At 35.5% G+C, this 25,492-nt stretch overlaps 1 protein-coding gene across 5 annotated transcripts in view; it reads right to left on the reverse strand.

The window, feature by feature from the left end:
- Positions 1–208: 208 nt before the first annotated feature.
- pfkpb (phosphofructokinase, platelet b) overlaps positions 209–25,492 on the reverse strand; it is a 31,199-nt gene continuing 5,915 nt past the window's right edge. The window contains exons 6-23 of one of the 5 annotated variants that reach the window (XM_051871907.1): positions 23,366–23,410; positions 23,174–23,282; positions 19,967–20,062; positions 18,628–18,720; positions 18,407–18,532; positions 17,149–17,213; positions 16,950–17,019; positions 15,239–15,385; positions 14,022–14,092; positions 13,835–13,922; positions 12,714–12,866; positions 9,508–9,660; positions 7,202–7,366; positions 4,620–4,681; positions 4,393–4,504; positions 4,206–4,305; positions 3,008–3,113; positions 209–888 (exon numbers count right to left, since the gene is read on the reverse strand). In XM_051871907.1, coding sequence (XP_051727867.1) covers positions 741–888; positions 3,008–3,113; positions 4,206–4,305; positions 4,393–4,504; positions 4,620–4,681; positions 7,202–7,366; positions 9,508–9,660; positions 12,714–12,866; positions 13,835–13,922; positions 14,022–14,092; positions 15,239–15,385; positions 16,950–17,019; positions 17,149–17,213; positions 18,407–18,532; positions 18,628–18,720; positions 19,967–20,062; positions 23,174–23,282; positions 23,366–23,410 — 1,909 coding nt within the window. In that variant the 3' untranslated portion in view covers positions 209–740. Of the gene's footprint in view, positions 889–3,007; positions 3,114–4,205; positions 4,306–4,392; positions 4,505–4,619; positions 4,682–7,201; positions 7,367–9,507; positions 9,661–12,713; positions 12,867–13,834; positions 13,923–14,021; positions 14,093–15,238; positions 15,386–16,949; positions 17,020–17,148; positions 17,214–18,406; positions 18,533–18,627; positions 18,721–19,966; positions 20,063–20,139; positions 20,236–23,173; positions 23,283–23,365; positions 23,411–25,492 lie in introns of all 5 variants that reach the window. The other 4 variants (XM_051871888.1, XM_051871915.1, XM_051871877.1 and 1 more) reach the window with 4 other exon arrangements.

Raw genomic sequence — 25,492 nt, forward strand, 5'->3', positions numbered from 1 at the left:
TGTAATTTAGTACCAAAAATCCCCTAAAAATACAAAATATTAAATAAAAAACATTGAACTAAAATATAGTACATTCATTGAAATAAAAAAGTCATTTTTGACTGCCACACAAGCAGCCCCAGTGGGTTAAATGTGCTTTTGTATTTTTTAATATGCTGTGCATGGTCTCAACAACTGTGCTCAAATAAATTAAATGACAAGCCACACCTTTTTACATTCTAAAGGGAGTTTATGCAGCATTAGAAGCATATACACACGTACATCATGACAAACACACTAACACAACATCTGCTTTGTTACAAAGTGCCTGCGCTAACAGTATAGCAGTTTGGAAGACTTCATTCAGACTTCATTTAAATTATAACAAGGTGCAGTTTTGGAATTACGTCACTATAAGCCAGTGGAGCTGGACTGTTCATTCAGTCAATGAAAATAAGCTCTATTAGAATAAATATAAATATGGAAATCTCGCATATTAACAAAATATACCACTTGGCCCCATTTAAGGGATAAGCCATTTGCTTGAGCATATGGATTGTCACTCAAAACACTGAGCTACAATATTTAAGGATTTTGTGGCTCTATGTTTATGGTCACACTTTAATGTGAATTGCTTTACACAGACTATATGATTATGTGTTCAGGTCAAGACAGATTTCTACAAGATCTGCTATGGAATCACAGGTCCTCAATAAATACATTTATATTTTCAAGACAACTAAGCTTTACTTGGGCTGATTTTAAACAGCAGAGCTGTCTTTAGCTCTCAGACGGACGATGTGTTCGAGCTGGCCCGAATCGGACACGTCGTAGCTGGTTTTGTACTTGGCCAGAATCTTCATGAGTGGACGCAGTCTGAGCCACCACTGTTCCTTCGGGATCCTGTGACTGGAAATAAACAAGTATCAGGTCAATGGTCAAGTCTGTCTCATTTTAAAATGTTAAAGAGAAATACCATGGAACACAGGATTATTTTCTCCTTGCTCTTTTGAGTTAAATAGGCCATGACATGAGAAATCTAATTTGCTTTGATCTTTTGACATATAAGATGTCTTTGTACCATTAAAACATCCTCCCTATAAACGAAGCATTTCTTAAATCAAGTCCAAAAGTACAGTTTATATGTATAATATTTTCGAAACATTTAGTCATGTACAGTAGCAAGTGAGTGTTGATACTGTCTCCTACGCAATTTCATTAGGCAATCATAACAGTGGTCGTTTACTGACGAGCCTTAAAGGACCCGCCCCTTAAAAACAGATCATTTCAGACAAGAGTCAGAATAAGGGTTGAAAATAATTTTTCTGCATTAAATATATACAAGTATTCAAATATATACAAGTAATTAAAAATATACAAAAAAACGTAAAATGACTGGAAAACATAATGGTGGGGAAGCACTGTCATAAATGACGGAAAATTTCTTCAATGGCGCAGAAAGAGTTAATTTTTTGTTCCTTGAGGTTCTCTTATAATGTTTATTATATACATATATTTATAAAACGGTTAGTTCCTGTCCTTGATTCTGATTGGTCAATAGTGAATAAAACACGGCTATGACCGCTTCACCCAACGGTTCTGTGTATCACTACATAACACCCTTAGCAACCACTCTTAGCAACATAAACTGTATGTTCTCAATTTATATTGTTCATTGAAGCTTACTGTTTTATGTAGAAGAGTATTATGAGAAAGATCAAGTGAGCGAGTTTATTACCTGCATTCAGATTTAGCATTTTCCTTCAGGTCAGTCTTATGTTCATAATAAAAAATCTGTTTAAATGTCCGATGTATTATCTTGTCCTTTTAACAGTTAAGGGGTTTTCCCGTGACTGACAGTGCTGTTAAAAATAATTGGTCTCGTCTTGTTCCGCGTTCACAACAATTCAGTCTTTTCAATGTTAAAGTCTTCGCTACTGACTGACACACTCATAAAGTCAGTCTTTGCCGCCATGGCGTAATAATGTAACTTCTGTTGTGGTTCACGGTCAGGGACTATTTTTTTCCGGCGGAAGGAAGGCTTTTAGTAAGAGTTTACTTCATGAAAGTTGCATTGTTACATATTTTTGGCTTTAATATTTGTATCATGTGGTAACCCTTTTATAAAAGCAATAAGGTACTCGAGGCTAGTGCTGTATCGTGAATAAGTCACGGCTGAAGGGCGTTGTTAGGCACGACGCGATTGCTTACATTATATATATATATATATATATAGTGCAAAAAACATAAGAGAACCTAACATAAAAACATAAACAGATCAACTCTTTCCCCGCCATTGAAGGAATTTTCCGTCATTTACGACAGCGCTTCCACGCCATTTTTTGGCAATCCATTTATTATCCACTATTACGAATCTTCAAAAAAAATACAGAATCTCCAGATCCAAAAACAAGTGAAGACCAAATTCATGTGAATTAATTTGTTATGATTAGGCTTTGTTACTCCATACCTGTTTCAAAACGTTTCGAAATTTCAATGGTTTGCCGCTAGGGGGCGATGATCTCTGTGAACCCATGAAACAGTGTCTATATTTTTTTTACAGGTTTATACATTTTGTAGTCCTTCTTAATGACATTTTTTATGATAAAAAAAAATAATAATTTTGTTGCATTTACACCCTTTTGACTAGCAGTCATCATCAGCTTTGAAACAGTTTCGAAACGCTTCGAAACAGTTAATCATTTTGCGAAGAAATTGGTTCAATTGATTCAAAGTTTTAAAAAGCTTAGTTTCTCCCATCACTACTCTCAAGTCCACCCAGACCATTTATTAAAATTAAGCAGAAAACATTAACAACATTAACATATCATCGCCCTATTCACATATTCATGGCTGTTCAGTATTTAGAAGTCTTAAAAGGTACAGTATCAAGGTACTTGACATGGACTTCCGTGGAAAAAGTAAAATGCTACAAAATAGAATCCTTTAAGATTTGCCTTTGAAACAAATATTATGACATCATTACTGAGATATTAGAATCAGCATTGTGAAGTGTGTGTTGTCTTACACGAAATCAGTCTCATCCTTCAGTTGTACAACGGGCTGGAAAACCAGAGCTCTGCGCCGCATCCCCAACAAACAAGCAGAATCCTCTGTGTTCGCAAACACACGTCCTACCAAATACACAAAAATATGGTATTGCACACAGTCTACAAGCACTGCAAAATCACCAGTCAATGTTACAAGCATATTAACTTTGCGTTTTGAAGTGAACTCAAACTATCAATATATTTTTGAGATGCAAATCATTTACCTTCATCTGAGCCAACCAAGGAAAGCAAAAAACAAAGAGCAAAAGAAAATAACTCACTATAACGTCATAAAAATCTATATGGTCAAGACTGAACAATTATATATTTGTATATAATATATTCAGTAACACTTTACAATAAGGTGGATTAGTTAACTACATTTGTTAACATGAACAATGAACAACACTTCTACAATAATCTTAGTTAATTATAATCTTAAAATTTGATAATATGCTTTTAAGATCAAAATGTATCTGTTAACATTAGTTAATGCACTGTGGAGTAACTAACAGAAATAATTTTTATATTTATATATATTACTTATAGTAATTTATTATTATTAATTTATTATTAATTACTGTTTTTACCATTATTTTTTATTATTATTACTAGTACTATAATGTATTAAATTTATATATATATATATATATATATATATATATATATAAATTTAATACATTAATAATAAAATGTATGTAATTTATATGTATAACATTTTATTATAATATTTTAGTTTTAACTTTAAAAGTTACATTATTTTATTAATATTAATTTATTATTATCAATTCATTATTAATAACAGTTTTTTAATAATATTATATTATAATTATTATACTTTATTGTATTGTTTTATATTGAATATTATATTACATTTTACATCCAAATCTGTGCAACCCTTAAGTATGACAAACACATGGCACTGATGTTAATTTACTAAAATTGTGTAATTTTGCTAATCAAAATTGCACTATCCTCTTTGTTAATCAAGATAATTCTGTATAATTACAAAATTACATAAATGTATCTGGTGTAAAAATGAGATCTGAGACTATCAGCATATCATTTCCTACAGCTGTGTTGAATATGCAAGTTTTCTGTAGCTGCTGTACCAAGCACATTTTCTGAGTTCACACAATCCCAGACTGCATCTTTACATTAATGATTTCTCTTTACCTTGTCTGTAAAACTCTTTGAGCTTCTTGGAGATCCACTGCACGGCTTTAGCAGCAATCTTGGTGCCAAAGTTCCTGTCAAACGGTGAAGGAGCACCACCCTACAGGACATCATAACGTGGCAAATGAACAATATTCTGATCATGTTCACAGTGCTTGCGTGCACGCATGTGTGTGTGTGTGTGTACCTGCTGCATGTGTCCCAGGACATTCTTCCTGCAGTCAAAGACTCCTTTGCCCTCTTCAGTGTACAGCTGGTAGATGAAGTCAGTGGTGTAGTTCTCACTGGAGTTCTCATTCCTGGAGAACACACACAATCACATCTCACTGATTCTACAATTACAGATCTACATGATACAGCTGAATGAAATCAGTGTAGTGAATTAATGTCGTATGTACGATATATAGATCTTACCTGAGCACTAAACCTCTCTGGATGCTAGTCTTCATCTTCTCAGTTAAATGTTCAACGTTAGACTGAAAAATAGAGCACTCATAAAAACTCAGCTGACGCTCTCTCTCTTTCCTTAAATAGTACACACTGCTAAATATTCCTCCCTGTGCGTGGGACAGAACAGACAGAGGACGGGGAAGGAGAGTGTAATGCCTGTGTCTGACAGAAGGGGGCAGACATGACCTTTAACCCTTATCCAGTGTTGGGAAAGTTATTCTAAAAAAGTAATTAATTACTATCTACTAATTACATCTTCAACAGAGTAATTAGATTACTGTACTAATTACTCTCTGTAAAAAGTATTGCATTACTTATTGTTAATTAATTTCTAAATCCCATATCAACCTCGACCAGTTAAACAATACAAGGACAGATATGAAACTGCTCTTTTAATTCATTCAAATAAATAATATAAAATTGCATAAATTATTCTCGAACTGACCCAAGTATTTAAATGGAGAAGGTTACATTAAAAATGACATTTTACATACATTAGACGTTCAATTTTGATGTTAAATTCACTATTGTTTTATATAGAATTGTTTATATATATATATATATATACATACATTTATCAAGTGACAGTAAAGACATTCATAATGTTACAAAAGATTTCTATTCAAATAAATGCTGTTCTTTTGATCATCAAAGAATCTTGAAAAAATCTTGTATCACAGTTTCCACAAAAATATTAAGCAGCACAACTACTTTGAACATTGATATTAATAAGCACCACCAAATCAGCATATTAGAATGATTTCTGAAGGATAATGTGACACTGAAAATTCTAAATTCAAAAGAATATTGATATTCCAAACATAACCTACGTGTGAAATAAAATTGTTCAATTCAAAGTATGGAGAGAGAAAAAAACATTTGCCACATTATTTCAGTCATCATGTTCATGAACAAAAAAACAAAAACATGGAAGTACCACGGTACATGATTGATGATTTCATATAATACTTAGATATACCATAGTACTTAGAGATTACCATATTCATATTCACCATATCTATGACATTTTAGTGTACTTTCTTCACAGAATACAATGGTACTATATTGGTACATGTCCAAAAAGTTTTAGTTTCAGTAAATTTTTTGTTAGTGGTGTTCGCAAATCTAGGTCACAAGCTGAATCTATATAAAGATGCAGAGCTACACTATATTGCCAAAAGTTTTGGGAGGCCAACCTTTACGTGCACATGGAGTTTAATGACATTCCATTCTTAATCTGTAGGTTTTAATATGAAGTTGGCCCACCCTTTGCAGCTATAACAGCTTCAACTCTTCCAGGAAGGCTTTCCACAAGGTTTAGGAGTGTGTTTATGGGAATTTTTTACCATTCTTCTAGAAGCGCATTTGTGAGGTCAGGCAGTGATGTTGGATGAGAAGGCCTGGCTCGCAGTCTCCGCTCTAATTCATACCAAAGGTGTTCTATCGGGTTGAGTTCAGGACTCTGTGCAGGCCAGTCAAGTTCCTCCACACCAAACTCGCTCATCCACGTCTTTATGGACCTTGTGCACTGGTGCGCAGTCATGTTGGAACAGGAAGGGGCCATCCCCAAATTGTTCCCACAAAGTTGGGAGCATGAAATTGTCCAAAATGTCTTGGTATGGTGAAGCATTAAGAGTTCCTTTCACTGGAACTAAGGGGCCAAGCCCAACCCTTGAAAAACAACCCCACACCATAATCCCCCTCCACCAAACTTTACACTTGGCACAATGCAGTCAGGCAAGTACCGTTCTCCTGGCAACCGCCAAACCCAGACTCGTCCATTGGATTCCCAGACAGAGAAGCGTGATTCGTCACTCCAGAGAACACGTCTCCACTGCTCTAGAGTCCAGTGGCGGCGTGCTTTACACCACTGTATCTGACGCTTTGCATTGCACTTGGTGATTTAAGGCTTGGATGCAGCTGCTCGGCCATGGAAACCCATTCCATGAAGCTCTCTACACACTGTTCTTGAGCTAATCTGAAGGCCACACGAAGTTTGGAGGTCTGTAGCTATTGACTCTGCAGAAAGTTGGCGACTTCTTCGCAATGTGCGCCTCAGCATGCGCTGACCCCGCTCTGTGATTTTACGTGGCCGACCACTTGGTGGCTGAGTTGCTGTTGTTCCCAATTGCTTCCACTTTGTTATGATACCACTAACAGTTGACCGTGGAATATTTAGTAGTGAGGAAATTTTACAAATGGACTTATTGCACAGGTGGCAACCTATCACGGTACTACGCTTGAATTCACTGAGCTCCTGAGAGCGACCCATTCTTTCACAAATGTTTGTAGAAGCAGTCTGCATGCCTAGGTGCTTGATTTTATACACCTGTGGCCATGGAAGTGATTGGAACACCTGAATTCAATGATTTGGAGGGGTGTCCCAATACTTTTGGCAATATAGTGTATATTCAGTAGGACATTTAATCAATCACCTTATCCATTCCATCCAGTTACACTGCAGGTGTAACATAGGTGTATATTTTTTTAAATATTATATTCAGATAACACATTGCAGTTAATATGGACAGAAGTACGTCTCTCACCTGTAGGTCTCGGATGTCAAACGGCTCTTCATAGATGTAGGCTGCATCCGCTCCGGCCGCCAGCCCCCCCACCGTCGCCAGGTAACCACAGTAACCGCCCATCGTCTCGATGATGAACACGCGGCGCTTGGTTCCGCTGGCGGACTGCTTTATACGATCACACGTCTAACACACACATTGTAATGGTTTAAGAATGAAACATATCTGTTACTCATGCACACACACTTCATAAACAGACAGACTGCAGTTCTGACACACAACCATAAACTCAGACATACAGGATATTACAGAAGTACTGAAGCATGGTCCAAAATTAACTGGCCAATGGTGAGTAACTTATTTATTTTAAACAATAATATATTAAAAATATATATTTTGTGCCTATGACAATTAAATTATTTAGTCACTAAGGTCAAAGCAGATGTACCTTATTAGAGTCAAGTTTTTGAATTATACATGTGACTTCAGCAATGGTTCAAACCATTATTAATTCAACTTACACCATGTATAATGTAACCTTTTTACTCACAGTTGGTTGTTAATTTTGGACTTATATGCAAGAGGTCACATGCAAGCACAAGGCACAATATAGTTCACAACAATAGAGAACATGCATGTGGTTCCAACTCATAAATATGTGCTTTTTGTGAGGATCCATGTTTGCCATGCAACTTGGGAAAATATACAAACATTTCAGATCAGCATATAAATCTGTTCCTGTAGTGGACAAACACAGTTCGGTATGTTATATATCCACAGATAATATATCTCACATCTAAAGCCTAATATCTCACGGGCAGATATTTAAATAAGAAAAAAGAAAAAAAAATTAAATGAAACCTGAAAAAACATTCTCTATGTGTTTCTCATAACTTCCAGGCATGATCGTAAGGGCACTAAATAGTTTTATCCACTTGAAAAATGATATTCTTATAAAATTATTTAAAAAAAAAAAGATATTTCTCATAACTCACAGGCATAATCGTAAAATCGTATAGGTGCACTAAATAGTTTTTTTTCCATTTGAAAAATATATTTTAAGTATATCATTTTTTTTAAATAGTACATTTGACAAATATATTTAAAGTGTTTTTTTTTTTTTATTGTACCTAATGTCTTATTGAGACCACATGACCATCCGAATACTATACTCACTTTATCTTGGTAAACCCCCATTATTGTACACTTCCTCTTGGAATAAATTAATGATGTATGTGAAAGGGGAAGTTCTACAATGGTACTGATAACAAAAAACATTTTCTTGTGTGTAATGCTGAATCCTATGGAAGCTTGTTTCTGCCACGGAATAAAACAATTTAAAAGATAATTGCGATTTTTTATCTTACAATTGCAAGTTTACTTTATAACTTTATATCTCACAATTATGACTTTATAAATCGCAATTGCGAGTTTATATTACGTAATTCTGAGAAATAAATTTTACAATTCGACTTTTTTTTTTATCTTGCAATTCTGACTTTTTTCTCAGAATTGTGAGATATAAACTTGCAGTTATGAGTTATAAAGTCCAATTCTGAAGAAAAAAAGGCTGACTTTTTTCCAGAACTACGAATTTATATCACGCAATTCTGACAAAAAAAGTCGACCTTTTTTCTTCAGAATTGTGAATTTATGAGAAATAAATCTCGCAATTCTGACTTTTTTCTTCGCAATTCTGACTTTATATATCACAATTCTGATAAAAACTCACATTTGCAAGTTATAAAGTCCAATTCGGAAGAAAAAAAGGCTGAATTTTTCTCTCAGAATTGCGTGATATAAATTCGCAATTGCGAGTCAGTTCAGAATTGGACTTTATAACTCAAAACTGCGAGTTTATATCACAATTCTGAGAAAAAAAAAGTCAGAATTTTAAGAATCAAACTTGCAATTGCGAGAAATAAATCTCGCAATTCTGACTCTTTTTCCCTCAGAATTGTGATATAAACTCACAGTTATAAGTTATAAAGTCCAATTCTGAAGAAAAAAAAGGCTGACTTTTTTATCAGAATTGCGTGATTTAAATTCGCAATTGCGAGTTATAAAGTCAGAATAGTGTGAAATAAACTCACAATTCTGAGAAAATTACCTTTTTTATTTTTTATTCAGTGGCAGAAATAAGTTTCCATAGAATCCACACCAGTAGGTGTCGGTAAAAAAAAAAAAAAATGTTTTGTCTCAGTCTTACATCACTTAAAATTACTTAGTGCACCTTTAAAGATACAGTCTGATCAATTCTTTTCATTTCCGCTGTATTAATTGACATAGTAACATCTGGCGCTCCGGGCGAGGGTGGTGTGTCTTACCTCCACTATGGCATTGAGTGAAGTGTCAGCGCCAATGCTGAGGTCAGTGCCGGATACATTATTACTGATGGTGGCGGGCAGCATGCACATGGGCACACAGAACTCCTCATAACTGCTGCGGGCATCGACCAGCTGTAGCAAACTCTCAAAGGCCTGCAGCAGTGCACATGCATTAGGACGATTGCTCACTTACTCTCTTCCTAGTGTACCCTAAATAGGACGACCTTTCTGATTGTTTTGAGGGAGAGAAAGTGTTTCCTGTCTGCTCAAAATGACTAGATCGCACATATAGTTGACCACCAGTTCCTCGTGACGGGGGCGTGGCATTGTCTAAATGGTGACTGAGGCGAGTTTTTTATATAGCAGGAAGCCTCACAATAACCAAAGTGTGATCGACTTCACAACCAAACTAAATAGCAGCACAACCACACCTTAAATAGCACGCCATAACACAAACATGCAGACAGAAACACACAAGACTTCAGGCCAGGCCCAAAACAGCATGCAGTTAGTTACTTATTTAATTTGATTAGTACAACTTAATGTCTAATGACAGCATATGTGGCATGAATTTAAACTGAAAAATGAATGCATGAAATTGGCAGTGTGCCACAAAACCCAGCTAATAAAGAATGTTCTCAGAACTTTAGCTAACGTTCTGGCAAGGTTCTCTCAAAATTATGAACAAACATTCTTCCAGTAACATTAATAGAATGTTTGTTCAATGTTATCTAGTCTTTAATAATGTTCTCAAAACGTTAGCACAAAAACATTATTTATATGTCGTTCATGGAATGTTTTTTCTGAAATGTTCTAGTTGGATGTTGGTCTAATGTTTTTTAAATGTTACTACTTGTTTCAGAATGTTCAAAGAACATTTAAATGTAACATTTGAAGAATGATAAAATGGAATGTTTCCTTGCCATTGGCATAACCAAAAAAAAAAAAAAACCTTTAAAAAATTGAACGTTTTGAACGTTCAGAAATGACATTTTCATAACTTTAGCGAAATGTTCTTAGAACATTTTTGTTAGCTGGCAATGCTGTCCATAATCATTAAATTTTAATGAATGAGAAATATTTCATTAATCCATTTGCATCTGTGATTAAGAGCTTAATCATGTAATTATTTGTTATTGCTCAAACACACAAAATAAAAGGTTATTCCACAACATATATATGATATAAATTAAAGTTTACCAATTCATATTAATGAAAAATTCTGTTTTGTTTTTTGTCCACCAAATGGTTTTAGTTGTTAGTGATGTTATTCACTATATCAAATGCTTTTGAACTCAGTCGCAGTACATTAATTCATGTGTTAATTTGTTCAGAAGTATTTATTTATTCAATATTATTATTATTATTTTATTTTTATTTTTTTGGAAACAGCAGAACTGAGCTCAAAGGTACAAGATTAATAAGTATATTAATCTTAATCTCACAGTGTATATAAAAAGGTATAGTTATAAATGAAACAGAATGGAAAACTTTTAGATAATGTTTGGCAGCACATGCATTATAATCAGACATAAAATGCAAAAAATGGATCTCAATATCATTGTGCTACATTGTTGGACCAGGCCTGCAATATAAGCACGCAGAAAAGGTGCAAACACACAGTTATACAGTCAGAAGCAGGAGTGGGTGACAGGCTGTGCTGAGTGACCACATGCGTTCGTCTCCAGACACGCTGATTCAATCAGGCTGCAGTGACCACCAACCTCAGCCCATCATCTCACACAGCGATATCCCACCCAAAACAAATTCAGCTCTACTTCATAATACAAAACCAAAGCTCTAGCCAGAGAGCTGTAAGCCAACATAAACACTGTAAGTATGTTTACATGCACTTTAGAAGTTCGATTTCAGTCAGACAAAAGTAATTTGTTTAAAATGTCACATACAGAGTGAAATTAAACTACACTGTCTATAAAAAATTATTTTTCAAAGTTGCAAACAAACAGGATTACTGAAGTACGTTTTACAAGAAAATACTATTTCAGTCTTTGTACTTCAAAATTTCACATTTAATTCAATGTTAATTGTAAATTTCACAAATAATGACAAAGAATTTCTGAGTAAGAACTGTTTCTACACCGATTCTTTTTTCAGTGTAGTTTGTTTTTTGCAAACAGTATGTATGCACGTTAATTGGAATACAATTCCAATATTATCCAATAACCCTTCCAATATTATATCAAGGCCATAACCATGCCTTTAACATTGGGGGGACAAAACCAAAGTAGTAATAATCTTTTTTATTTAAAGGAATTAAATAATGAAAGGATCATTAATCAATGTGTACTATTTGCAAATAGTATTTTTATTTTAAAACATGCACACATTAACTCTTATGCCAAATACAGTGGCAAAAAGGCCTCTATTAATGTTTTTTGTCTCATCACATTCAGCTATGAATTAAATAGATATATTTTCAATTCAAAATTTTTTGATGAAAAAGTCAAGTGGTTTCTATCACTGAATATCACTGTTGGTCGTTTAACATTTCTATCATAAAACAGTTTTGCTTAGCTACTTACATATTATACTCTTTACACCGTTAAAGGGATAGTGGAACCAAAAATGAAATTTCTGTCATCATTTACTCACCCTCAAATTATTCCAAACCTGTATGAGTTTCTTTCTTCTGCTGAACACAAAAGAAGATATTTTGAAGAATGTCGGTAACCAAACATTTGATGGATCCCATTGACTTCCATAGTATTTTCCCCCGATACTATGCAAGGCAATGGGGTCCATCAACTGTTTGGTTAACCATGTTTTTCAAAATCTCTTCTTTTGTGTTCAGAAAAATTAAAAAAAATTCATACAGGTTCGGAACAACTTGAAGGTGAGTAAATGATTACAGAATTTTCATTTTTGGGTGAACTATCCCTTTAACGCATAGAAATCCACCTCTTTCCACCAAACATCGCTCTTTCACACTTTCTATGCTCTGCATAAGGTCTACATTTACATCTAAAATCAAAAATGACCTACTTATCTGGGCTAACTGCCATCCATGTCAATGTCATTTAACCTTCAAGTATTTTGAGTGTGACCTGTGTGTTTCCTGGCAGGGAGGTTGGTCATCATCAGCCCTGACCTTTCAGCGTATCTTACTGACAGTGCTCTTGACAAACAGATATACATGCCCACCACCCCACACACACACTCTCTGACACGAGTGTGTGACGTCTTACGTCCGTGATGGCGTTGAGGGCCGTGTCTGCCCCGATACTCAGGTCTGAGCCGGGGATATTGTTGGACACAGTGGCCGGGACCATCACCATGGGAACACAAAGCTCTGTGTGTTTGGAACGAGCTGCTTGCAGCTCCATCAACCCCAAATATGCCTGCGGTCAGAGCAAGGACTTATGGGTCACTGGCTAGAATTATGAGTAATATTAAGAAGGGGAAGGGCAGAGAGCCATGCCCACTTTGATTATGAAGGTAGGAAGATACTGGAAGTATTTATGTAGAAGATTTAAAGTATGATTGTGAAATGATAGATGAAAGACAAAACAATTTAAACTTTTACTTTCTTTTCGGTATGATATTATAAAGATAAAAAAAAAGACAAAATAATTATAAATAAAAATATTATAAATAAATTATGCATTTTAATTTCTTTCTTACTGAAAAATCTCACTGACCTCAAAACTGTTGAACTGTAGTGTATGATGTAAATATTTTAATCTATTTATTATACTGTAAGATATGTATTGTTAAAATAACAAGATAATCTCAAAACAGATGTTGTGCCTCAATCATTAATTTAAATGTTATTTTATTACAAACTAAGGAATATCTGGTAGCAATTAAAATTTGTTTTTTCACCTGTAAATAACAATTTGTAATGAATACTATAAAGCAGTGATATAATACGATCATGACATCATTGAAAGGTGCAGTAAGAGAATTCTGAGAAACTCTGGATTGGACCGAACACCAAACCACACGTGTAGCCAATCAGCAGTAAGGGGCGTATACACTAATGAGGGGCGAGGTGCCTGTGTTGCGTAGGGTGTTTGTGAATTTGGGGAAGGAGCTATCAAGACAGACGTATACAGACTTTTGGGTAGGGGCGTGTTTGTTTTGGTGATTTCAAATATCAACAGCGTTTCTCAGAAATTGCTTACTGCACCTTTAAGACAAAAAAGAGACACGACACGCGATTATAATGAATAGAATTGGGGGAAGGAGAAATTGATTTTCAGTACAAACTTCAGAGTAATAGAATCAAAATGTTATTTTACTTATTAATACACAGCAAAATATGCACAAAATTGTAGACAAATACTGTAAATATTACATTACATACCTCAAATCCCCCAATAACCAATAAAGCATTGATGTTGTGAATCCTCATTTGTTCTGCAATTTTATCAATGTGTTTTGCTGGGAGAGTTCTGAAAAAGACATTTCAGGATATTACAAAGCAACTTATTCAGAGCATAAAGGCATATCGGTGTATTTTTATTGACAATGAATAAAAAATATAATCTTACCTTTTTGTGCCTAGCAGGGACCCGCCCTGGCCTGTCCAGCCCCCAACATCACCCCACTTGATTTCTTTTATCTGCAGAACAACAGTAAATATGGGATCATGGACCTTTGCTTAAATTTTAAATCTTTTATCTCTTTATAAACTGCGCTATGCTAAAAATGAGTATGACCACTGATACTCAATAAGTCAAACAGAGTTTAATATGTTGTTTTTCCTTGTAATAATATACACTTGAGATATAAAGCATTCATTTCTTACACAGAGAAACCTTGTGAAACCACTGGAAACACATCCAATCACATTTAAGGATTAATGGGCAAAAAAAACCTCCTCAAACTTATAAGCAGCATTAGCACTATTTCCTCTGAATGAGGCAAGCAGTATAAAGTTGATCTGTAATGCTACACTAGGTTAAATATGGCACTGAGCACAATGCAGCAGGGGATTGTGGGAGGGAATAATGGGCTTACTGTAATCATGACTGTTTATCTCATTTGGCAAGGAACTGATTCACATACATCTATATGCTGTCTCACAGTGTTTCACAGACGCCAACAGATGCTTTGCAAAATTAATATGTCAAAATATCATGCAATTTCCTCCACATCTTAAATCATGCTTTGTATTTGATAACATTTAACTTTAAACAATTTTGGAATAAAATGCTGGACTCATTCGTCTTACAAAGGCTAATTTCACAAAATACACACATTTTTTAACACAGTTTTTGTATAATTTGACAAAATTAAATTACAGCTTGATTGTAAATCATGCACAATAAATGATAGTGATGATGATAATAATAATAATAATAATAATAATAATATATTATCTTACTTTGTCTTCTTGGTAACCAAGTACACTACATTTCAAAAAAACTTTCTTTAAAAATGGCAAAATAGTTGGTTGTGATGAAAATGATGCCACAACAATGTGGTAAAGTTGTGTATAAATAATTTACCTTTTGAAATTGTTTATATTTATTTCACTCTTTGTTTAGATTATCAAACTTTTAAAAATTCTGTAATATTTTTAAAACGTATTTTCCTATTTTAAAGTTGAAAGTCAGGCTCCGGGAGAAGAGTAAAAAAATTAAACATCTACATAAAAACCATTTGAAAAGTTCCAAAAATAAATGATGAAACATCAACATAAAAGTGTCCATATTTAAAGAAACACCTATTATGCATAAAGGTCTGTTAGTTTGTGTTGTGTTACCTGTCCCTTATAGAAGCCCTCAAATCCGTCACTAACAGCAAACATGGTGTGGCCTTCTGTGATCCCGACCCTGACGGCCGAACGCACAGCTGCATTCATGCCAGCTGCAGGAGCGCCGACATTCAATACGGCTACATTAAATGAACTCTAGAGAAGAGAAGAGTAGAGAGCATTATCACACAATATAAACATAATAAAACACAAAGCAATTCAATTAGAAGTCTGCTTCTCAAAATAAATGAGATGAGCTCAAAGTATCTGCTCTCTGCTATTACACAGACTGCATAAGACATGAAGAAATGTTTATAGAACAATACAGTGTTAAATCTAATCTGATACACAACAGAAAAAATCCTGGATTAAGCTGCATTTGTGAGTAAATTACTCATGAAAACACTGTAATCCATGGCTATGTACATGTGGTCTGTTGTCATGTGCCTCTGATTTAAACCTTTAAAGATAAAGATATAATTGTTCTATTTTTATTGTCAATGCTACTACTTTCTAATCTATTCTATAGAGTGCATGTTTTGTTAAAGGAATTGTTCACCCAAAACTTAAAATACTGTCATCATTTACTCACCCTCAAGTTGTTACAAACTTGTATGAGTTTCTTTCTTCTGTTGAACACAAAAGATATTCTAAAGATCGCTGGTAACCAGACATTTGACAGTAGCCATTTTTTTCCTACTATGGAAGTCAATGGCTTCCGTCAGATGTCTGGTTACCAGCATTTCTCAAAATATCTTCTTTTGTGTTCAACAGAAGAAAGAAACTCATACAGGTTTGGAACAACTTGCGGGTGAGTAAATTATGACAGAATTTTCATTTTAGGGTGAACTATCCCTTTAAGTGATCTCTGGAAGCATCATGTTAATGTGATTTCAACTGACTACACTCTCCCTACACCCTCAAACAACTAGCTAATACACTACCGTTCAAAGGTTTGGGGTCAGTTACTTTTTTTTTTTTTTTAAGAGAAATTAATACTTTTATTCAGTAAGGATGCATTAAATTGATCAAAAGTGATAGTAAAGGCATTTATAATGTGACAAAGGATTACCATTTCAAATAAATGCCGTTCATTTGAACATTATATTCAACGAAGAATCCTTAAATTGTAAGTTTCAACACTGATAATAATAATAAATGTTTCTTGAACATCAAATCAGCATATTAGAATGATTTCTGAAGGATCATGTGACACTGAAGACTGGAGTAATGATGCTGAAAATTCAGCTTTGACATCACAAGAATACACTACGTTTTAAATTATATTCAGATAGAAATTAGTTATTTTAAATTGTAAAAAAAACATTTCATAAACTATTACTGTTCCACTGTATTTTATTGTATGACCGACTGCAAATGTTTGAACAGTAGTATATATTTGCATATATTTGAATATTTTGCAATAAACAAATTGTAAACAAAAAATATATATTGTTTTTTAGACTTAGAACATGTCAATCAAATGCTTGTGGAGAGAAAGTTCAGAAACCTAATCAGGAGGCAAAGCTTTCTATTCTATATTCTATTCTATATTCCATGTACAGTACATACATGACAATGGCCTTCCTGCATTCCATCCTCATCCCCACAAAAGAAAATAAATAAACATATTGAGCTGTCAGTGTAACAGAAAGAGGCTAAATCAGACCAAACATGCTGTGCAAAATATACATTATGTCTTGTTCGCATTATGACTTACATGTGGAAGTTCAGCATCAATTTTGCGGTGGGACAAGAGTTTGTAGGTATTCAGGTTGTTTTCAAAACTTCTAAAATGCAAAAAAAGAGAAAAAGGCCATTCAGACATTTCCTGATGTGACATAAGTGCATAAAATGATATGACTATTTTTACAATTAACATTGACATCTGCTAAAATGATGTGGTTTTTGTGGTTTACCTGCCACGCAGCTTTACGGCTTCTTCAAATCTCTTTTCATCCATGGCCTTCTGGACCTCCTGCGTCTGCAGTACGACAAACAATCAAACTGACAACTCCAAAACTCCCAAAAAGAGCATCAAACTACTTAGTAAATACTCTTTTGATTGAACTAAACTGAGATTCAGGATTGGCTGTTAAAGGATTAGTTTATTTCAGAATTAAATTTTTCTGATAATTTACTCACCCCCATGTCATCCAAGATGTTTATGTCTTTCTTTCTTCAGTTGAAAAGAAATTAAGGTTTTTGAGGAAAACATTCCAGGATTTTTCTCCATATAGTGGACTTCAACAGTTGAACTCCAACGGGTTGAAGGTCCAAACTGCAGTTTCAATGCAGCTTCAAAGGGCTCTACACGATCCCAGACGAGGAATAAGAGTCTTATCTAGCAAAACGCTTGGTCATTTTCTAAAAAAAAAAAAAAATGATATACTTTTTAACCGCAAATGCTCGTCTTGCACTAGCACTATGATGCGCCACGCATTATGTAATCGCGTTGGAAAGGTCACGTGTGACGTAGGCGGAAGTACAGTTCCAGTGTCTACAAAGCGAACATGCAAAGACTATGCCAAACGGCCTTTACAAAAAAAAGTTAAAACAACAATGTCAGACAATTTTGAAATTGGAAGAGAAAATGAAATGGAGTTTTTCACCCTACCGCGTTACTTCCGCCTACATCACGCATGACCTTTCCAACATGATTACGTAATGCATGGCACATCGCAGAGCTAGTGCAAGATGAGCATTTGTGGTTAAAAAGTATATAATTTTTCTTTTTTTTAGAAAATGACTGATAGTTTCACTAGACAAGACTCTTATTCCTCGTCTGGGATCGTGTAGAGCCCTTAGAAGCTGCACTGAAACTGCAATTTGGACCTTCAACCCATTGGTAACTGTTGAAGTCCACTATATGGAGAAAAATCCTGGAATGTTTTCCTTAATTTCTTTTCGACTGAAGAAAGAAAGACATAAACATCTTGGATGACATGGGGGTGAGTAAATTATCAGGAAATTTTAATTCTGAAGTGAACTAATCCTTTAATACTGTTTATATGGACCACGTTGTCTGTATTGCAGCAATAAAGTAAAACATTGCTTTAGGGCAATTTTATTTTATTTCTCAGAAATAAAAATGCAATAAAAACGTCCACTAACCGCTATACCAAAGCTCCCAGATTTAATAAACTTTACCATAGTCATTAGTAGTTACTTTCTCACCATCTGAACGCACTCCATCAGAGGCACCCTGACAGCCTGGTTCCCACACAGAGACACCACACAAGCTGGAGTACCAGGAGACGCTTCTAACAGGGCCAACACGGCTTCCACTCCCATACGACTCGCCTACAGAGGAACAGAGGAGAGACAGAGAATTAAAGAGAGTGAATACAAGATGTTACAAGTGTGTTTTGTCTAATAAAATACAGTCAGCACCATACCAAAATGCGGTCAAAGGCAGAGGGTGTTCCTCCTCTCTGGACGTGACCCAGAATGGTGACCCGTGTGTCAAACCCCAAACAGCTTACAACCAGCTGCAGTAGAGAGTCAACAAAATCTTTACTTCAAAGGAAATACAGATGATTCTCAAACAAATCCAGCAAACTTAAAAGATTAACGACAGACACACACTACTTTTCAAAAGATTTTTTAATGTTTTTGAAAGAAGTCTCTTATGCTTACCGAGGCTGTTTTTATTTGATCAAAAATACAGTAAAAACTGTAATATTGTTAAATATTTTTACAATTTAGAATAACGGTATATATGAAGAGTTCCATTGCAAAAACCTCTAAGTCCGTCTGACATTTTTCACCAGGCTCCTATGTTTAGGTTCAGTAATTTAACTGTAATGGCAATGAAAATGTTATTATTCAGTTATTGAAATGCCTTATTTTCAAAAATGTCACTTTAGTCAATTAATTTGTATTTAACAATTTTTTAGGTCCAAACTGTTGTGTTTACTTGCTACTCGCGAAAATCCTGTCATTGCCACGATGGACAAAACATGATAAAAACTTGCAGCTCGGCAATACGCACACGATCATTCATCTTGAAATCATATGATTTGATTTGCATCTTCTGATTGGTTCTGATTGGCTTTTGCTGACAAAGGGAAGTGGCGTTTAGCAGTTTCTGCCAACTAACCGGTATTTCTGAATGGGCTGATTATTACTGATAGATGGATTTATTATTAATGTCAGACTGACCCCAAAACCCCAAAACTTCACCATAAATTAAAACACACATGCATGAACGAAGCAATATTTCTAAAGCAGTTTACTCTAAAGGCTATGGAATGCCAAAGCTGCCAAAATGAAAGATAAATAAATAAATAAATACATACATAAATAAATATATAAAGAAATTTATAAATAAATATACAAATATACAAAGAAATGTATTTCTTTGTATATTTATTTATTTATTAATTTATTACACTTCTTTGTGTATTTATTTATTTCTTATTTCGGCAGCTTTGGCATTCCATAATATGCAAGCTCAGCAAACATAACCACAGACATGCATGTTGTGAGAGAAATGTGTGACTTAAAGACACAAAAGAAAATGAAGGGAAGTATCACATGTAAACACACACAGCTGATATTTACACCAGAAGCAGTGTCTACCAAAATTCTAATACAAAACATGCATTTGTTAATCCTTCTGTAACAAAAAAAAATGGAAAGATTTGTTGTGTTATGTGTAAGAGAAGGAAAGCAGTCATTTATACACTCATTAGTATGGATGTGCTGTATGGCCTGTGGCTGTGCATTACTCACGTCCTTTATAAGGTCTGTGGTTATGGGCTTGTTGTTTTGATCTATTGCACCTTCAGCTACTATGATGATATTAAGCCGTTTCTTATCAGCACGATTCTACAAGGGAAAAAAAGCACGCGCACACACATCCGTACATACATACACACTGGTGAGAACGGGGAGGAGATACTCACGTCCTTCACTGCATTAGAGCTGATGGGGTTTCCATGTCTGTCTGTGGCTCCCTCGGCCACTATGATTATATTAAGACGAGAACCTCGCAAACGGCTCTGCAGGACAAACACTGGAGGACTGAAACAAGCTGTGTGTGTGTGTGTACATTGGCATGTATGCATGAGTGTGTTGTGTGAATGTGTTCATGTGTATGAGCATGGCTTCTTGGGGAAACTCTAGCAAGCTAAACAACAAGCAATTTTTAATTTCAACTAGTATTGTCAAGTTATTCTTTAGAAAAAGTGGCTTGCTACACTACAAGTTACTAAAAAATTAAAAAAGTCAATTGAAGCTATAAGCTGTTAAATAATCTAAATATCAGATTACATGATTCAGTTAAAAGCAGAAGCATTTTTCTGGCACAAAAACAATAGATCAATTAGTGACAGCATCAAAATTAATCTATTAATACAAATTATTTTACAATATATTAATAAGAAAACACTCTTTTATTTATTACAGTGTTTAATTAAATGTTTATTTTTTCTACAAAAAGACAATGTCAAAAAAAGTTTCAGGAACACAACTGAGTGATGATTCAGTGAATTAGGTGATTTTTTTTTAACCAGTTCATTAAAATGAATCATCCGAATGAACTGCCTTGCTTGTTTATATTGTTTATATGTGAGGTTTATATATAATTGTATTTATTGATCCATTTTATTTCTTTTCAATGCTATGACAAAGACGTTAATTACGTACAACAATAAACACAGGCACTTCTTATAATAACTTTTATATATATATAATATTATATATTATATATAAATATATATTTACCACACATCTAGTTATAAAGTCAAAACTGTGAGTTATAAAGTCAAAATTGCAAGTTATAAAGTCGGAATTGCGTGATATAAAGTCGGAATTGCGTGATATAAAGTCAGTACTGCGAGATATAAAGTCAAAATTGCAAGTTATAAAGTCGGAATTGCGTGATATAAAGTCGGAATTGCGTGATATAAAGTCAGAATTACGAGTTATAAAGTTAGAACTGCGTGATATAAACTTGCAATTGCGTGTTATAATGTCCAGTTGTGAGGGAAAAAAGACATTTTTTCTCAGAATTGGGAGTTTATTTTTTTACTCGCAATTCTGAGAAAAAAAGCCAGAATTGCAATTTATATCTCGCAATTCTGACTTTATAAGATGCAATTGTGAGTTTACAGTATCTCACAAAAGTGAGTACACCCCTCACATTTCAGCAACCATTTTGTTATATGTTCTCAAGGGACAATACTATAGAAATGAAAATAGGATATACTTTAGAGTAGTCAATGTGCAGCTTGTATAGCAGTATAGATTTACTGTCCTCCAAAAATAAGTCAACATACAGCCATTATTGTCTAAATAACTGGCAACAAAAGTGAGTACATCCTAAGTGAACATGTCAAAACTGTGTCCAAAGTGTCAATATTTTGTGTGAGCATCACTGTTATCTAGCACTGCCTTAAAGCAGTTGTCATCTTGGCGGTGTGTTTGGGGTCGTTTTCATGTTGGAAATCTGCCGTTCAGCCCAGTTTCTGAAGGGAGGGCATCATGTTCTGCTTCAGAATGTCACAGTACATGTTGGAATCCATGTTCCTCTCAATAAAGCAGAGCTCCCCAGTACCAGCAGCAATCATGCAGCCCCAGACCACGATGCTACCACCACCATGCTTGACTGTAGGCAAGACACAATTTACTCCTCACCAGTGTGTTGCCACACATGCTGGACACCATCAGAGCCAAACAAGTTTATCTTAGTCTCATCAGACCACAGCACATGGTTCCAGTAATTCATGCTCTTTGACAGGTTGTCTTCAGCAAACTGCTAGCGGGTTTTATGTGAGCCAGCTTCAGAAGAGGCTTCCTTCTGGGACGACGGCCATGCAAACTGACTTGTTGAAGTGAGCGGTGTATGGTCTGAGCACTGACAAGCTGACCTCCCGCTTCTGCAACCTCTAAAGCAATGCTGGCAGCACTCATGCGTCTGTTTTTGGAAGCCAACTTCAGCACCTGATGCACAGCACGAGGACTCAACTTCTTTGATCAACCCTTGCGACGGCCTATTCCGAGTGGAAACCGTCTTGAAAAACCTCTGTATGACCCTGGCCACTGTGCTGTAGCTCAGTTTCATGGTGTTACCGATCTTCTTATAGCCTAGGCCATCTTTGTAGAGAGCAACAATTCTAATTCTCAAATCCTCAGAGAGTTCATTGCCATGAGCCGCCATGCTGAACATCCAGTGATCAGTATGAGAGAATTGTACTCAAAACGTCAAATTTAATCTGCTCTAATACAAGATAAACAAATTTGTATGGTCCTGTCAAGCAGACAAAAACATGAACATGATGAATAGGACATGTGGCTTTGCATGGTTAAACAACGTACATCATTTATCACTTAGGGTGTACTCACTTTTGTTGCCAGCTATTTTGACAAGAATGGCTGTATTTTGAGTTATTTTTAGAGGACAGTAAATCTATACTGCTTTACAAGTAGCACATTGACTACTCTAAAATATATCCAAGTTTCATTTCTATAGTGTTGTCCCTTGAGAAGATATACTAAAATGGTTGCTGAAATGTGAGGGGTGTACTCACTTTTGTGAGATACAGTATATCTCGCAATTCTGCAATTCTGTAATATATAATACTCATACTATACTCTCTCAAATAATTCTCTCCTAATTTTACATAATACACATTACTGTTTGCTCTGATGACAAATTGCATGTGATGTTCCTCATTTGTAAGTCGCTTTGAATAAAAGCGTATGTTAACTACTTCCTCAGCTTGCTTGACTGCAAGGCTCCTGCACAATATAATGCAACAAACAGTGATGTAATGTTTGGTCACACTACACTGCAACTGCTGTAAAAGGTAGCTTGTTAGCTACAGCTTGAGTACTGTCACGCTACTGAACAACGTAGGTCAGTAGTTTCTCTGCTTTAGTTAGTTTGAGCGTGGCTGTAGGTTTCTGCATGCATGTTTATGTGTGTGAGAGTGTTACCTCTGATAGTTTGTGACACATCTGTTCCTCCCAGCCATCTTTGGGAGGCATTTCTGGAATCAGCACCCAGTCAGCTCCACACGCAAGACCACTGACTAATGCTAGATACCTACACACATACACACACGGTTTAGTGCTGATTTCAACTATAACGTATGTTTCTCTTTGAGTGTTTCTAGTCGAGGATCTTACCCGCAATGTCTACCCATGACCTCCAGCACAAAGGTCCTCTGATGGCTAAAAGACACATAATATGAATTTTTAAAAAAAAACATGATTTCTCTTTAATGATAGGCTTAAAGTGTTCAAAACAATGTCTAATGTATTTGATATTCAAAATGCATGACTTGATAATGCGTGATTCTTTACATTTAAGTTATATATTTTATTAGTGCATGCATGGGAATCAAATCCATGACCTTGGCATTGCTAATGCCAGGGCCGGATTTATGCAAAGGCATTCTAGGCACGCGCCTATGCTCACATGTCTGGCGGGGGGGTCCAATTACAATGAGGAGAAATATTATTTTATTCAATTCACATTTATTTGTATAGTGCTTTTCACAATACATATCAATTCAAAGCAGCTTTACAGAAAATGCATGTGTATAAATTATAAATATTATTAAATATTTATATTTCACTCTAATGGTAAAACACTTTAAGACATATACTATATAAAATTAACAAAATTGAAAACACTATTCAGAAAACTTGTATCTCCGTATTTCGTCATTTTTTTCCATAAATCATTACTATTGGTCACCCTTCACCCGTCTGTCTGTTGGTTGTGCAAATATTTAACCAATGAAAAGTATTAAAAAGAGCTTGTGACTAAACGTCATAACTCCATTGGATCATCAAACTGTCAGTCAAACCTCACAACTCCATCTCTATCGTGAATAAAGTTTTTTTTTACTCAAGAAACACTATATATATATATATATAAAGGCTAATGTTTTATGTACAGTGGGTACAGAAAGTATTCAGACCCCCTTAAATTTTTCACTCTTTGTTATATTGCAGCCATTTGCTAAAATCATTTAAGTTCATTTTTTTTCCTCATTAATGTACACACAGCACCCCATATTGACAGAAAAACACAGAATTGTTGACATTTTTGCAGATTTATTAAAAAAGAAAAACTGAAATATCACATGGTCCTAAGTATTCAGACCCTTTGCTGTGACGCTCATATATTTAACTCAGGTGCTGTCCATTTCTTCTGATCATCCTTGAGATGGTTCTACACCTTCATTTGAGTCCAGCTGTGTTTGATTATACTGATTGGACTTGATTAGTAAAGCCACACACCTGTCTATATAAGACCTTACAGCTCACAGTGCATGTCAGAGCAAATGAGAATCATGAGGTCAAAGGAACTGCCTGAAGAGCTCAGAGACAGAATTGTGGCAAGGCACAGATCTGGCCAAGGTTACAAAAAAATTTCTGCTGCACTTAAGGTTCCTAAGAGCACAGTGGCCTCCATAATCCTTAAATGGAAGATGTTTGGGACAACCAGAACCCTTCCTAGAGCTGGCCGTCCGGCCAAACTGAGCTATTGGGGGAGAAGAGCCTTGGTGAGAGAGGTAAAGAAGAACCCAAAGATCACTGTGGCTGAGCTCCAGAGATGCAGTCGGGAGATGGGAGAAAGTTGTAGAAAGTCAACCATCACTGCAGCCCTCCACCAGTCGGGGCTTTATGGCAGAATGGCCTGACGGAAGCCTCTCCTCAGTGCAAGACACATTAAAGCCCGCATGGAGTTTGCTAAAAAAAAGAAATAAGATTCTCTGGTCTGATGAGACCAAGATAGAACTTTTTGGCCTTAATTCTAAGCGGTATGTGTGGAGAAAACCAGGCACTGCTCATCACCTGTCCAATACAGTCCCAACAGTGAAGCATGGTGGTGGCAGCATCATGCTGTGGGGGTGTTTTTCAGCTGCAGGGACAGGACGACTGGTTGCAATCGAGGGAAAGATGAATGCGGCCAAGTACAGGGATATCCTGGACGAAAACCTTCTCCAGAGTGCTCAGGACCTCAGACTGGGCCGAAGGTTTACCTTCCAACAAGACAATGACCCTAAGCACACAGCTAAAATAACGAAGGAGTGGCTTCACAACAACTTCGTGACTGTTCTTGAATGGCCCAGCCAGAGCCCTGACTTAAACCCAATTGAGCATCTCTGGAGAGACCTAAAAATGGCTGTCCACCAACGTTTACCATCCAACCTGACAGAACTGGAGAGGATATGCAAGGAGGAATGGCAGAGGATCCCCAAATCCAGGTGTGAAAAACTTGTTGCATCTTTCCCAAAAAGA

Source organism: Ctenopharyngodon idella, chromosome 2 (genome assembly GCF_019924925.1).
Source record: "Ctenopharyngodon idella isolate HZGC_01 chromosome 2, HZGC01, whole genome shotgun sequence".
Lineage (NCBI taxonomy): Eukaryota > Metazoa > Chordata > Actinopteri > Cypriniformes > Xenocyprididae > Ctenopharyngodon > Ctenopharyngodon idella.